At 45.0% G+C, this 16,646-nt stretch overlaps 1 protein-coding gene across 3 annotated transcripts in view; it reads right to left on the bottom strand.

Annotated features, from left to right (window-relative positions):
• TMEM19 (transmembrane protein 19) overlaps positions 1 to 16,646 on the bottom strand; it is a 101,280-nt gene that overhangs the window by 36,041 nt on the left and 48,593 nt on the right. For all 3 annotated transcript variants that reach the window (XM_073555532.1, XM_073555534.1, XM_073555533.1), the window contains 2 exons: positions 11,033 to 11,170; positions 1,332 to 1,586 (listed from right to left, as the gene is read on the bottom strand). In XM_073555532.1, the coding sequence (XP_073411633.1) occupies positions 1,332 to 1,586; positions 11,033 to 11,170 (393 nt within the window). The remainder of the gene's footprint in view (positions 1 to 1,331; positions 1,587 to 11,032; positions 11,171 to 16,646) is intronic.

Here is a 16,646-nt window from a genome sequence, read left to right as displayed (position 1 = left end):
GGCTGACACCCGACTGGTGCCGGCTGCACAGCCCAACACCTCTTAGTGTGGGATGGAAGACTGAGAAGGTAGCCATCTTGGGACGGAAGTGTGGACCTCCTATCTGACCCCTATGCGAATCTCAGCTCCGTGCGACCTGCGATTACGGACTTGTCAGCACCTGGGATAGATGTATTAGGCGTGAAGTTTCCCTCACTGCACAGGGGGAATCTCAAGCCCTGTCCTCTGCGGTCTCCCATCCTTTGCAGCCGCAGAGGTTCCTTCCCAGCAGAGACGTCAGTCCAGGTGATTTGCCCGGCTAACGCTAGGCGTTTTGACAAATGCAGTCATGCTGGCACGGACGGGTATTAGTTCTGCCTGGTTTCCTGGAGGTTGAAGCTGCAGGAGTCGGTGCTGTCTTTTGCTATCAAAGTACAGGAGCTTTTTGGTTAAAGCTCCTGTCTTAAGTATGTCCATCCTGTCCACTACTTACAGACATTGGTGGTTCAGGGTGATTGCCAGGTTTCCACAGCGCCTTCCATGGCGGTGCCCCGTGCCGCTGACATACCCCATCGTCCTACCTTGTCTTGAGTGGGTCGATTGATCCTCACGCCGTCTGCCACTGCAGCCGTTGCTGCTCCAGCCACGTCGCTGCTCCGTCCACGCTGGGACGCCACCGGAAGTTGTCATCTGGCGCCCGGAAGTGATGCGGGCCTCGGCATGTGACGGCGAGAGCCAAGATCCCCGTTGAGGGGAAGCGGCTCCAAGTCCCGGAGCAGCGCTCCACGGGATGCCTGGCGGAGAACCCCCCTTAGGGGGGTGCCGCCTCGGACCATCTGACGGGGAGAGCTGGTGTCTGGACCTCGATCCCCTTGGCCCGTTGGTAAGCTTCTCTTGGATGCCGCGGCTATCTTCCTCCGCGGCGCTCTCGTGTCTGTCCTTACAGGGACAGGAAAAACACTGGAGTCTGAGAGTGGGAGGGGACCTTTTAACCTCTCGTGCATTTCCTGTCCCTGTGATGAAGGAAGGACAACCCCATGGTGCTGTCAGGATAGGACGTCCTGGAAACATCCATTTATGCTTTCCAAGCAATAGCCAAATCCTAAACTCGGAGCTCATTTCTTCTTCATTGCTATACCTTCTTTGGGTGCTTTTTATGCTAAATAGTACCATACACAGTGGAACCCTACGAGGATGTAATCACACTTTCAATAGCATCATGTATCAGATCTAAATGGGGAGATCCCACCACCATGTCCATATCAATGGGGGTGCCCTATATAAAGCGAGTCTCATAGTTTGGAAAATATGATTGTTATATGCATTCATATACACAACAACTTTATTCTTACCGACAGGGACCTTCTCCCAAGTGGTTATTAATCGAGGAGAACTTTTGCTAAGGACTGGAGCAATCTCTGAAGCCCATGTATCTCCAGCTGAGCAAGCAAGGGCCCCAAGGAGTGATAGACACATCCATGAAGCAGTGTACTCTTTGGAAAAGTCAATTGGCATCTCTCCAGGACCCTTTTCCACCATGTACAGCAAAGCCAACTCTGCTGGTACACCCCCATTACAAAACACCTGCACCCAGTTCCTTTGTCCACCTGAAAAAAAAAAAAAAGTAGTGAATATAATCCTCTATGTCAAAGTTAAAATTTATCAAGCACGTTCCACGTCTTGAACTTTGAACTAAACCCTTGAGACACTTCTACAAGTGATTTGCTGCCATTTTCTATGTTTGGAGTCCTAAGAACTGGAGGAACATTTTTCTTCAAACAGCAGGATATTTTCAACCTTAAATCAAATGTAAGGCAGGCAAAATTAACCTTTTCCTGCTGTGGAAAATTCTAGATTTTATGCCTATATTTTTCCTCCCTTCTTCCAAGAGCCATTACTTTATTTCTTCTGTCAATGTAGCCATGTGGAAACTTGCTTTTCTGTGGGACAAGTTGTAGTTTTGCTAAAGTCCTAACTGCTGAACCACTGTGCTGCAATAATTATCTGATTAGTGTGGGTCTCATTTCTGGGCCTCACACCTCAAACATATACAGCGCTGCTCACCGTTATTGGCACCCATTAAATATTTTTCATAGACTATGCAATATCTTCAGAAATAAATGGAAATGTAATAAACTTATATTCCTCAGGATTTTTTAAATTAGTGGTCCACATTAATACAATAAAACATTGTTTTTCAACTTACATGTTGCAATTTCAAAGAAGAAACAGAATAAACAGCATGCACAGCAATAAAGGCTCTCCTAATTAATACTTGGTTGCACACTCCTTAGCACTGATGACAGCCTCCAAACGGTTCTTGTAGCCATCAATAAGCTTCTTGCACTTCTCCGCTGGTATTTTCTCCCACTCTTCCTTTGCAGTTTGTTCAAGCTCTTTAATGTTTGCAGGGTTCGCTTTCCCAATGACAGATTTCCTATAGGATTGATGTCAGGACTCATTGCTGGCTATTTTTTTTTTTTAAATCAGATAGTTTTTATTAAAAGTTTTAGAAATGACAGGCATGTACAACTTACAACATGTTGTCAAACATTCCCTTCCCCCATAACACCCCCCCCCCCCTTGTCCGATGGCATATAGACTGGTACATAGCGAGTAAACCAAGTTCCATCATACAACCATATCATATGAGAAATGATGATTAGCTACCGACAGGAGACCACCCCCAGGGCCCACTCATTAATCTAGGAGATTCGAGGCAGCCAGGCCAGGAACCCTCAACCATCCCTCCCATATTTTCCCAAAAATATGCGGCACACCCCTCCTGAGGTACACAAACTTTTCCCTGTATAATATTTGATTTAATCTATTAATATATTCTTTTCTTGAGGGAGTTTTGTCAGAGATCCAGTGATAAGCTATCAGCTTTCGGGCCACAAATAGCATTCTGGCCACAGCAATTTTAAGGTATTGATCCCCTCCCACCTCATCAACATAGCCCAAAACACATATCGTGGGGTCCCTGGGAATATCCTGTCCCGTGACCAAATGTATAAGGCCAAGGACCACGATCCAAAATATTTGTAGGCAGGAGCATGTCCACATCATATGCAAAATGTCCGCATTATCCATCGTGCACCTGAGGCATCTCGAATCCCACCGTAACCCTCTACTAAACAACCATTCGGGAGACCTGTATGTCCTATAGAGGATATATAGCTGAGACAGGCGGCCAGGCTCACTAAGAGACAGTCTGGGAATCATCTGTAGAATCGAGTCCCACTGTTCCGCTGATATCATGCCCAGCTGTTGTTCCCACTTTGTCAGTGCACCAATAGGATGCCTTGACAGGACCTGTCCAAGTAAACCACCATACACCATCGAAATCAGTCCCCTGGTGGACCCCTGCATACCAAGCCTATGGACAATGACGTCATGGTGTATGGTTAGGTCAGCTTTTTTGCTTTGCACCATATACGCGTGACGCAGCTGCAAATATTGATAAAACATAGAACGTTGGAGGGGAAATTCCCGTCCCAATTGCTCAAAAGTTTTAAAAACCCCTCCCTCCACCAGCTGCGACACCCACCATATGCCAATCCGCCTTCAGTGAGCGAAGCCTCTGAGCGTTTTCATGCATGGCAAATGCTGATTGTCCCATATGGGGGAGTACCTTGTAAGACCGCGTATTCCTCTCAGCTGCCTCAGCTTGTCCCATACCCTAACCATCAGAAGTACCGTAGGGAATCTGAATGCAAGGGATCGAAATCTACCCGACTCCAGACTCGACACCAGTGATCCCCGCCCCACTAGGAATTGAAGGATCTTCTGACCTCCCACCAAATCCACCAACTCGCCCTCCATTCCTCCCGCTACATGCTGGCATTGGGAAGCCAGAAAATAAAGCCATGGGTTGGGCAACGCAAGTCCCCCCTCTTCTTTAGGTTTTTGCAAGTGTTCAAGTTTAATTCTCGCGCCTTTTTTTAGCCAGATGAGCTCTCTAAAAATCATATTAATTTTATGAAACCTGTTCTGGGGAAGCCAGACAGGGGAGTTATGAAGGACATATAGGAGTTGCGGCATAACTACCATCTTCAACAGATTCACTCTTCCCACAACAGAGAGGTGTAGCTTCGCCCAAGCCTTAACCTTCTGTTTGATCCTATCCAACAGCGGAACAAGATTGAGGCTCTCATAGTCTGTCAGCTTATTGGATATTCTTATGCCCAAATATTGGAGGGACGTTGCAACCGGCACACCTACTACACTGCAGGAGCATGAGTCCAGTGGAAGGAGCGCTGACTTCTCCCAGTTAATAACCAGACCCGAGACCTCCCCAAACGCCCCAAGAAGTGTCATCGTGTTTTGTAATGATCTGTCCGCATCCGCTAAAAATAACAGGTCATCCGCACATAATGCTACCTTCTCCTCATGCTCCCCATACCGGAATCCCTCTATGCCAGCATCCGATCTTACCCTCGAGGCCAATGGCTCCACAGCAAGAGCAAACAGCAGCGGGGATAAAGGGCATCCCTGCCTTGTTCCTCTATGAAGTCGAAAAGGATCAGACAACTGACCATTGGCCCTCAACCGAGCACTCGGTTCCGAGTACAAGAGCTTGACCCAGCCAATAAAGCCCGGGCCAAAGCCCATACAGTGAAGCGTCGCCCATAAATAGTCCCACTCCACACTATCAAATGCCTTAGCGGCGTCTAGGGACAGAACCACCCTCTTCCCGGCATTATCAGCCCTCACCTGCATATTCAGATATAATCTCCTAATATTCATAGCCGTCGATTTGTTGGGCATAAACCCGGTCTGATCGGGGTGTATTAACACAGCTACTACCTTTGAGAGTCGAATGGCCAGGACCTTCGCCAAAAGTTTAATGTCTAGCGTCAACAGGGAGATGGGCCTATACGACGCGGGCAGAGTTGGGTCCTTATCCTTTTTCAACAGCACGGCAATGACAGCTTCTCGCATAAACGGTGGGAGAACACCCCGTTCCAAACTATCATTAAACACTGTCAATAGAGCAGGGAGCAACACCGTTCTATACCGTTTGTACACCTCAGCTGGCAACCCATCTACCCCAGGTGCCTTACCATTGGACATGGTTCCCAGAGCCTCCTCCAACTCGTCCAGACTTAGAGGTCTATCTAGAGAGTGTCTGTCCTCAGGAGTCAGCCGTGGGAGATTGGCAGTCTCCAAAAAGGCAACAACATCCTCCGCCGGGGCCCTAGCATGTGAGGAATATAAGTCAGCATAAAAAGTCTCCAGAATTTTTAAAATCCCCAGTGCGTCAGTGAGTAGTCGCCCATTCACATCCTGAAGACCCGCTATAGTCGCAGACCCTCTCTGTGCCGATGTCACAACAGAAAGCAAATGCCCCACACTTTCCCCACTCTCAAAATATTGAGTAGATTGAAAAGGCCGTTTTTGCGCCGCCGCCTCCAATTTCTGTTTGGTCACCTTTGACTGCGCCTCCCCCAACCGCTTCCGAGTGGCAGGTGTGCTCTGTGTTGCAAGGGCCCTTTCCGCATCTTCCAGTTCCCTGAGTACAAGTTGTGATTTTGCCCTGAAGGCAGTCTTTATTTTCAAGGTCGTCAGTTTTAGCCCAGACAGCTGCCATGTTCTTCTAGAGCTCTGTACAATAGTGTCCTGAGTCAGAGGCCAAATTCTCCACAGCACCCATACGTTTTTCCAGCTGGCTTGTTCTGTCTCTAACACTGTGCAGATCATGTCGCACAGTCTGCATGGACTCCTGCAGAAAGCCCAGTTGTGTCAGGACATGTGAGATTGCAGTCCCACAGTGCACCACTGCCAGCATTACATCTTAGTTGGTGGGCTCGTCTGGAACTTGTAGTTGCAAGGCTGTGAGGTGCTGTTTATTTCTTTCCACCAGATCACTCCAGCTAGGCTCAGCTCCCTTCCCCCCCTGCGCTCTGGCATGAGCAGCCTCCTCCTCCTCCCCCACTCCCGGGCTCATGTCCTCTGCCACAGTCTCCTGGTCCATATCAGAGTCCTGGAGAGGCTCCTGCTCAGCCTCGGCCGTGCGGGCAAAGCGCTGCAGCCTGGTCGCCACTGCCCTGTTCCTAGCCGCGCTGTCTTCTGCGGCCTCCTCTAAGGCGTGCGCTGTGGCGGCGGCGCCATCTTGGCTCCCCGCTCCAGCCTCTCCTGTCACCCTTCTCTGACCTTTTTTCCCCATATCCTGGGGTGAAGCCGCGACCTCCGGTGCCCTGCGGTGTCTACCGACTCCGGTGCAGCCTCCAGGGGTTATACTAGCCGTGCTGTGGGGACGGAACAGCTGTATTAAGCAGGTATATGCGGGAGCTCAGCGGGCACACGTCTTCCTCACATGCCGCTCAGGCCACGCCCCCCATTGCTGGCTATTTTAAGCCCTTAGTGACAAAGCCAATTTTGTACATAAAGGAAACCTGTCACCCCCCAGGGCGTTTTCAGTTAAAGAGCCACCTTCAGCAGCACTAAGGCTGCATTCTGTGAAGGTGGCTCTTCTTTTTCTAACCCCCAGTAATGTCAAAATATTGACTTTTATAATTAGCTCCTCATACCTGTAATGTGTCCCGCAGGTATGATGTGTCCCCCTCTATCAGCCGCCTACCATCCATCAATCATGCCTGTCCGACGCCTTGGCGCCGCCCACGATCTGTCCATCATGATGCCCCTGTGCGTCGTTGCCTCCTCTTGATTTGAATCCCGGTGCCTGCGCTGTAACAAGTGTTTTCAGGCGTGCGCAGTGCGCGCTGCCCAAGAACCGACATCAGGTTATTGCGCCTGCGTGTCGCAGAGCCTGATGTCAGTTCTCGGGCAGCGCGCACTGCGCATGCCCGAGAACACTAGTTACAGCGCAGGCGCCGGGATTCAAATCAAGAGGAAGCAGCGAAGCACGGGGCATCATGATGGACAGATCATGGGCGGCGCCGAGGCACCGGATAGGCATGATTGATGGATGGTAGGCGGCTGATAGAGGGGGACACATCATACCTGCGGGACACATTACAGGTATGAGGAGCTAATTATAAAAAAGTCAATATTTTGGCATTACAGGGGGTCAGAAAAAGAAGAGCCACCTTCACAGAATGCAACCTTAGTGCTGCTGAAGGTGGCTCTTTAACTGAAAAACGCCCTGGGGGGGTGACAGGTTCCCTTTAATGACCAAGCCAATTTTTTACAATTCTGACCACTGTCACTTTATGAGGTTATAGCTCTGGAAAGCTTCAGGCTGGGTTCACACGTAGCGGAACTCTCGCGGAAATTACCGTAAGAATTCCGGAATTCCATTCCGCAGGAAAATCGCATTTTAAATTCCTGCGATTTTCCCGCGGAAAAACTAGCATTTTGCAAGCGTAATTAGCTTGCAGAATTGCTAGCGTTTTCCAAGCGATCTGGAGCATCGCTTGGAGAACCGATTGACAGGTTGGTCACACTCGTCAAACATAGTGTTTGACGAGTGTGACCAACTTTTTACTATTGAGGCCGCCTACGCGGCATCAATAGTAAAAGATAGAATGTAAAAAATAATAATAATAATAATTTAAAAAAATTGTTATTCTCACCTTCCGACGTCCCGCGCAGCCTTCCCGCCTCTCTCCACGCTCCCGGTCCCAGTAATCCTTTGCGACAATTACCGCGATGACGTCTGTTCTCGCGGGATCGCGACGTCTCGTGGTCATTCGCGATGACGTCGCGCGAATGACCGCGAGACGTCGCGATCCCGCGAGAACGGACGTCATCACTCGCAAAGGCTTACTGGGAAAGGGAGCGTGGAGAGAGGCGGGAAGGCTGCGTGGGACGTCGGAAGGTGAGAATAACAATATTTTTTATTTTAAATTCTATTTTTTACAGGGATATGGTACCCAAATCCCGGAGGACAGTCTCCTCTCCTCCGGACCGTGGGTACCATCCGCAAATGCGGAAAGTAAGCATAACAATGCATTCCTATGGGTGCGGGATCACCGCGATTCCGCGAAATTAATGAGCATGCTGCGTTTTTTACCACGCAGCAATTCCGCCGCGGTAAAAACCGCAGCATTAGCACAGCATTGCGGAATCCCATATGAATGCATGGGATGCTTATTTTTCACGTTAAAACCGCCGCGGAAACGCCAAAAAAGCCACGTATGAACTCAGCCTTAACAGCTCCCACTGATTCTGAGGTTCTTTATTCGTGACATATTGTACTTCATGTGAGTGGTAAAATTTCTTTGATATAACTTGCGTTTATTTATGAAAAAAATGGAAATTTGACAATTTTGAAAATTTTGCAACTTAGTTTTTGTGCCCTTAAATCAGAGTAATATCACTCAATAGTTAATAAACAACATTTCCCACATGTCTACTTTACATCAGCACAATTTTGGAAACATAATATTTTTGTTACGACGTTATAAGTGTTAAAAAGTTGTCCAGCAATTTCTCATTTTTCCAACAAAATCATTTTTTTAGGGATCACCTCACATTTGAACTGAGTTTGGGGGGTCAATATAACAGAAAATAACCAAAAGTGACACCATTCTAAAAACTGCACCCCTCAAGGTGCACACAACCACATTCAAGAAGTTTATTAACCCTTCATGTGCTTCACAAGAACAAAAGCAACACAGAAGGAAAAAAAATGAACATTTTACTTATTTCACTAAAAATTTACTTTGGAACCAAAGTTTTTAATTTTCACAAGGGTAGCAGGAGAAAATGGGCCACAAAGTTTGTTGCGCAATTTCTCCCGAGTACGCTAAAACCCTGTATGTGGGGGAAAGAAACGGTTTAAGCACATAGCAGGGCTGAGAAGGGTGGGAGCACCGTTTGACTTTTTGAACGCAAAAATTGTCTGGAATCAATGTCGGGTGCCATGTCGCGTTTGGAGACCCCCCTGATGTACATAAACAGTGGAAACCACCCAATTCTAACTCCAAACCTAACCCCACCATCACAAACCTAACCCCAACCCAACCTTAACCCTAAGCTTTAACCCCAACTTAACCCTAGCTCTAACCAAAACCATAACCCTAACGGAAAATACTTTATTTTATTATTTTTACCTAACTAAGGGGGTGAAAAAGGGGGGGGGGGTTGATTTACTTTTTTTTTTTTTTTTAAATTGATCACTGTGATAGACCCTATCACAGTGATCGAAATGAACCAAAAGGAATCTCCTATTGTTGCCAAGTGCCGGCTGGCAGATCTCGACGGGTGCACTGCACATGCACCCACCATGTTCTTCCCGGAAGAAGATGCCGAGGACTGGGGAACAGGACCAGGGATGCTCAGAGGACCCCATTTCTCTCTTCTCTGATGTGCTAGATCATATCAGAGGAGAGACAAATAAATGGGAAATCTGACTTTTTTTGTGGTCGCCGTTATTCGGTGAATAATGGCAATCGCAACACTGGTGACGGTAAAAATCGACCTGAATCATGTTCTCTGGGGTCTCAGCTACCCCCGGTAGCCAAAACCCCAGAGATTTTCTGACGATGGGGGCGCTGTAACCTTATTTCTCAGCGCTGTTAAAACGCGGCGCTGAGGAATAAGTACTCTTAACTGCCGCCTTTAAAAGGTCTAAGGCGTCGTTAAGGGGTTAAAACAGTCCATATTTTTTCTCTCAACCATTCCTGTGAACTTTTGAATGTGTGCTTTGGGTCACTGTCTTGCTGGAAAACCCATGATCTTCGACTCAAGCAAGTTTTCTTACACTGGATATGACATTTCGCTCTAAAATCTCTTGATAGTTCTCTGATTTTCTGGATTCCTGTGATACGGTCAAGCCTTCAGTACTGGATGCAGCAAATCAATCCCACAGCATTATGGATCCTCCACCATGCTTATCTGTTCATAGGATATTCTTTTCCTTAAAAGCTTTATTGCGCCGTCTGTATACAAACTGTTGCCTTGCATTGTTAAAAAGCTCTATTTTTGTATCATCTGTACACAGAACATTTTTCCAGAAGGATTGTGGTTTGTCAGGGTAGTCTTTAGCAAAGAGCAGTTGTTCTTCTTTATGTCTTTTCTTCAGCAATGTTTTTTTCCTTGGCTTTCGCCCATAAAGCGCTGCTTGGTTTAGCGTGCGGCGTATGTTCCAGGTTGTCCTTCAGGTCTTTGGAAGTTTGACGTGGTGTTTTTTCCCTCCATTCGCACCAACCTTCGAAGACACCGTCAATTTTTCTATTTTCCTCACATCCAAGGAGGTTCTTGACGGTACCATGCACGGCAAACTTTTTAACATTGTGCACTGTTGGCTTTTTGAAACACTGAACTCATCTTTCATTGGCTAATTCATGTGACATGGGCCTAGACAAATAATCAGTTGACTCATTTGTGATTTCAGACAGGCGAGTTTCCATACTACTTTAACGGAAAATATGCAAATACCAGTGTCACAGCAAGTGTTAGGTTTTTCTATTTGTTACGTCCCATTGTTTACGGTTTTAAATTATTGTTTATCACTTGCTCTTTTGTATTTAACACAATTGCTCTATAAAAAAAACTCACTTGATTTCTTTTTTTCAGGAGATATTCTACATTATGTAATTAAACTTCATGGGTGTCAATAGTTAAGGGCAGGACTGCACATTGCAAAAAAAAAAAAAAAATCACAAGGCAAGCAACAAAATAAGGAAACCCCCATTGAATCTGCCATAAATGACTCGGATGTTTATGGCATATCCTGTAAATATGGATGTAAATATCCATAGGCGAGACTACACCTGTAACCTAGCGTAATTTCTTTGAGGCTCTGGGTGCACAGATGGGCTGCTGAGAATCAATAAAAGCTCGCCAGGAGGTTAGTGCATGCCAGAAGTTCTCTTACTGAAAGAAGAAAAAGATTAGAAAGTACAAGCAGCTAAAGCCAAAGCAGAGGACAAGGACTTATTTGACACATCATGTAATCTCCAATGAGAGGAATAAAGCCCTGTTTTAGAGGAGTTATCTCAACACTGTCACTTTTTCCATGATAGCCCCAGCCATCAGCCCTGTCCTCTGAAAATCTGATACATAAAGTGTCTACCATTTAATAAGCATATGCTCTTGGGAAAGGGGAACTAATGATTTCTACCAGAGGTATGTTTTAGGTTACCTTCTTTGTATTCAGAGTCATACTTTTTCTTGGCCTCTCCTTTCCATTTTGTGAGTTTTGATGATGTAACAAAGAACATAAGAAGGGCTGAGAAAAAGCTGTAGTTAGCGACTGTCAGGAGAAAACCGACCAGCAGCCCTGTAAAGAAAAACAACTCAGAATAAGGCCATGTTCATATTGTGTTAGAGTAGTCCGTTCAACGCATGCGTTAAATGGACTGCGTTAACGCTACTCATTTTTCTGATCGCGTTATGCGATCGCGCTAGCGCAGCCTCTCCATCTGCGCTAGCAGTGACGGACCCTCGAATGCTGCAGACTGCGTCCGAGGGTCCGTCACAGCATGCCAGCACATCGCTAACGCATGCAGATTTTGACATGTGTTAGCGATGCGCCACGTTATGGCAGTCTATGGCACAGTTAACAGACGCATTACATCGCGTTAATGCCGCGGTGTAATGCAGTCCGTTAAACGGACTGCCATAACGTTATGTAAACCCAGCATAATAGATTTTATTAATCAAGCCCAAGTGAGTTGAATGTATGAAAGCACTGTCAAAAAGTCCCAGGAAATACAATGTAAGGTCGCCTTCACAGATCAGTTACACACATAGACCCATTCAAATCTATGGGTCTGAGCACATGTACGTGTGTGTTCACAACTAGTAATGGGCGAGCACTAAAATGCTCGGTTGCTCGTGTCGAGCAAATTTGAATGCTTGGGTGCAGGGCTGTGGAGTCGGTAAGCCAAACCTGCGACTCCGACTCCTCAATTTCCCTTACACCGACTCCGACTCCAACTCCCACACATATTGCTTACAGTGGGGCAAAAAAGTATTTAGTCAGTCAGCAATAGTGCAAGTTCCACCACTTAAAAAGATGAGAGGAGTCTGTAATTTACATCATAGGTAGACCTCAACTATGGGAGACAAACTGAGAAAAAAAAAATCCAGAAAATCACATTGTCTGTTTTGTTTTCATTTTATTTGCATATTATGGTGGAAAATAAGTATTTGGTCAGAAACAAAATTTCATCTCAATACTTTGTGATATATCCTTTGTTGGCAATGACAGAGGTCAAACGTTTTCTGTAAGTCTTGACAAGGTTGCCACACACTGTTGTTGGTATGTTGGCCCATTCCTCCATGCAGATCTCCTCTAGAGCATGATGTTTTTGGCTTTTCGCTTGGCAACACGGACTTTCAACTCCCTCCAAAGGTTTTCTATAGGGTTGAGATCTGGAGACTGGCTAGGCCACTCCAGGACCTTGAAATGCTTCTTACGAAGCCACTCCTTCGTTGCCCTGGCGGTGTGCTTTGGATCATTGTCATGTTGAAAGACCCAGCCACGTTTCATCATCAATGCCCTTGCTGATGGAAGGAGGATTGCACTCAAAATCTCACGATACATGGCCCCATTCATTCTTTCATGTACCCGGATCAGTCGTCCTGGCCCCTTTGCAGAGAAAAAGCCCCAAAGCATGTTTCCACCACCATGCTTTACAGTAGGTATGGTGTTTGATGGATGCAACTCAGTATTCTTTTTCCTCCAAACACGACAAGTTGTGTTTCTACCAAACAGTTCCAGTTTGGTTTCATCAGACCATAGGACATTCTCCCAAAACTCCTCTGGATCATCCAAATGCTCTCTAGCAAACTTCAGACGGGCCCGGACATGTACACAGGCTTAAGCAGTGGGACACGTCTGGCACTGCAGGATCTGAGTCCATGGTGGCGTAGTGTGTTACTTATGGTAGGCCTTGTTACATTGGTCCCAGCTCTCTGCAGTTCATTCACTAGGTCCCCCCGCGTGGTTCTGGGATTTTTGCTCACCGTTCTTGTGATCATTCTGACCCCACGGGGTGGGATTTTGCGTGGAGCACCAGATCGAGGGAGATTATCAGTGGTCTTGTATGTCTTCCATTTTCTAATTATTGCTCCCACAGTTGATTTCTTCACTCCAAGCTGGTTGGCTATTGCAGATTCAGTCTTCCCAGCCTGGTGCAGGGCTACAATTTTGTTTCTGGTGTCCTTTGACAGCTCTTTGGTCTTCACCATAGTGGAGTTTGGAGTCAGACTGTTTGAGGGTGTGCACAGGTGTCTTTTTATACTGATAACAAGTTTAAACAGGTGCCATTACTACAGGTAATGAGTGGAGGAAAGAGGAGACTCTTAAAGAAGAAGTTACAGGTCTGTGAGAGCCAGAAATCTTGATTGCTTGTTTCTGACCAAATATTTATTTTCCACCATAATATGCAAATAAAATGAAAAAAAAAAACAGACAATGTGATTTTCTGGATTTTTTTTCTCAGTTTGTCTCCCATAGTTGAGGTCTACCTATGATGTAAATTACAGACACCTCTCATCTTTTTAAGTGGTGGAACTTGCACTATTGCTGACTGACTAAATACTTTTTTGCCCCACTGTATATTTAAGTGAAACATTTATTGTAGTACAATGTGAACCTCAGACATTTAATCATTTTTATGATCCAATAATCAAGATATTTAGATAGAACAGAATATATATTGATGTACTACCCGGTTTTCATTCTTTTTGGTACAGATACAATATGGATAGACAGATATGGATAAATGGATAGATAGAGCAGATTTCTAATCTGCTTTTGCTATTGAGAACATTATCTATGAGCTCAAAAACCTTTCAGGTGATGCAGTTTTTTAAAAAGATGATAAACTTTTGCAGCTGAAAAACGTATCCTCAAAAAACACAGGAAAAACGCTGTGTGTGAATGTAGCCTTAGATCAGGAATATAACAGCCATTTATAGGGCATTTCATAACTTTCCCAAACTCCTATGAAAAAATATTCAGCACATCCTGCATTGAATTACTGGACCCAATTTATTATATATTTTAGGAGTCGGAGTCGGTCCATTTTATACCGACTCCACCAAAATGAGCACCGACTCCGACTCCACGACTCCGACTCCACAGCCCTGCTTGGGTGCTCGACCTGAGCAACGAGCCCAAAGCAAGTCTATGGGAAACTCGAGCATTTTTCCAGCGGCCCCACTGGTGGTCTGCAGAGAGACTAGAAATTGCGGAAAACGAAAGGAACAGTGCTCAAATGACAAGGGAACAGCATGGGGAAGACTCCTGAAAGCATTTCTGACTCCCAGGTCACTGCTGTGAACAATGTTGTCAGAGTCTTACGCCACTTTTACAGGCGCACAATAAAACATACAAAAACAAAACCAAAATGGAATTTCCTGGGAAATATGTTAGGGAACATCCTTTCCAAGGTAATGTCTTGTATATATGGCAAAACAAATAACCAAAAATGCTCCTCCACACCTTGGGCTTTGTTCACACACAGCGTTTTTGAACTTTAGCATTGCTTTCAACCAAGACAAATGCGTTCACAGGAAATGTCATTTTAACATTTTACATCTGGCCATGTGGTGTGTGACACATCATCAAACACATCCTGTTTCATTTATGAAGGAGGGACGGGACTCTGAAAGTCACAAAGCTTATTTTTATAGGGCCATCAGGCGGCCTTTACTATTCTTAAAGGGCCAGCAGTCGTCCCTCAGTATTCTTAGAGAGCTATCAGCTGGTCATGCTTTGTTCTCATTATTAACCCCTTTACCCCCAAGGGTGGTTTGCACGTTAATGACCGGGCCCAATTTTTACAATTCTGACCACTGTCCCTTTATGAGGTAATAACTCTGGAATGCTTCCATGGATCCCGGTGATTCTGACATGGTTTTTCTCGTGACATATTGTACTTCATGTTAGTGGTAAAATTTCTTTGATATAACTTGTGTTTATTTGTGAAAAAAAATGGAAATTTGGCGGAAATGGTGAAAATTTTGCAATTTTCCAATTTTTAATCTTTAAGCCCTTAAATCACAGAGATATGGCACACAAAAAACTTAACATTTCCCACATGTTTACTTAACATTAGCACAATTTTGGAACCCAAATTTTTTTTTTGTTAGGAAGTTATAAAGGTTAAAATTTGACCAGCGATTTCTCATTTTTACACCATTTTTTTTTAGGGACCGCATCACATTTGATGTCACTTTGAGGGGTCTATATTATAGAAAATACCCAAAAGTGACACCATTCAAAAAATGCACCCCCCTCACGGTGCTCAAAACAAACTTCAAGAATTTATTAACCCTTCAGGTGCTTCACACGAATTTTTTGAATATTTAAATAAAAAAAAAAAATGAACATTTAACTTTTTTTCACAAAAAAATTACTTCAGGTCCAATTTTTTTTACTTTACCAAGGATAACAGGAGAAACTGGATCCCAAAAGTTGTTGTGCAATTTGTCCTTAGGCTGATACCCCATATGTGGGGGTAAACCACTGTTTAGGCGCATGGCAGAGCTCAGAAGGGAAGGAGCACCGTTTTACTTTAACGAAAAATAGGCTGGAATTGAGATCAGACGCCATGTCACGTTTGGAGAGCCCATGCTGTGCCTGAACAGTTGAAACCCCCAATTCTAACACCAACCCTAACCCCAACACACCCCTAACCATAATCCCAACCCTAACCGTAATGGGAAAATGGAAATACTTTTTTTTATTTTATTATTTTTCCCTAACTAAGGGGGTGACAAAAGGGAGGGGGGGTTCGATTTACTATTTATAGCGGGTTTTTATGTTTGGCAGCTGTTACACGCTAAAAGACGCTTTTTATTGCAAAAAATAGTTTTTGCATTAACACATTTTGAGAGCTATAATTTTTCCATATTTTGGCCCACAGAGTCATGTGAGGTCTTATTTTTCAGGCACATGACTTTTTTGGTTGCTTTTTATACCAATTTTTGGGATGCAGAATGAACAAAAACCAGGGGGCGGGGGGGCGTTTACACCATTCCACATGTGGTAAAATTGATAAAGCGGTTTTATTCTTCAGGTCAGTACGATGACCACAATATCTCATATCAAATTTTTTTGTGTTTTGGCGCTTTTATACAATAAAAATTTTATATAAAAATAATTTTTGCATCGCTTTATTCTGCAAGCTATAGCTTATTTTTTCGCTAAGGACGCTGTATGGTGGTTCGTGTTTTGCGGGATGACGTTTTCAGCGGTACCATGTTTGTTTATATCCGTCTTTTTGATCGCGTGTTATTGCACTTTTTGTTTGGCGGTATGATAAAGCATTGTTTTTTTGAAGGGGTTCACTAAAAAGGTTAACTAGTGGGACAGTTTTATAGGCTGGGTCATTACGGACGTGGTGATACTAAATGTGTACTTTTGTTTTTTTTATTTACAAAAAATAGAATTTATTAGGGAATTTTTTTTAATTTAGGAATTTTAAAAAAATTAATTTTTACACTTTTTTTTTAAATTTATAATATTGTCCCATTGTGGGACATCACTATATAAAGTCAGATCGCTAATCTGACACTTTGCAATGCACTGTGTCAGATCAACGATCTGACAGGCACTGCAGGCGGCTTCTCAGCGCCTGCTCTCAGCAGGCACTGAGAAGCCACCTCCCTGCAGGACCCCGAGCCATCTTGGATCCGTGGGCCTGCAGGAAGGAGGCCCTCGGAACAACGCGAGCACATCGCGTTGTTCCAGGGGTCTCAGGGAAGCACACAGGGAGCCCCATCCCTGCGCGATTCTTCCC

This window comes from Dendrobates tinctorius, unplaced genomic scaffold, assembly GCF_039654945.1.
Source record: "Dendrobates tinctorius isolate UK_male_01 unplaced genomic scaffold, ASM3965494v1 ptg000224l, whole genome shotgun sequence".
Classification (NCBI taxonomy): domain Eukaryota; kingdom Metazoa; phylum Chordata; class Amphibia; order Anura; family Dendrobatidae; genus Dendrobates; species Dendrobates tinctorius.
This window is presented reverse-complemented; position numbering and strand designations above follow the sequence as displayed.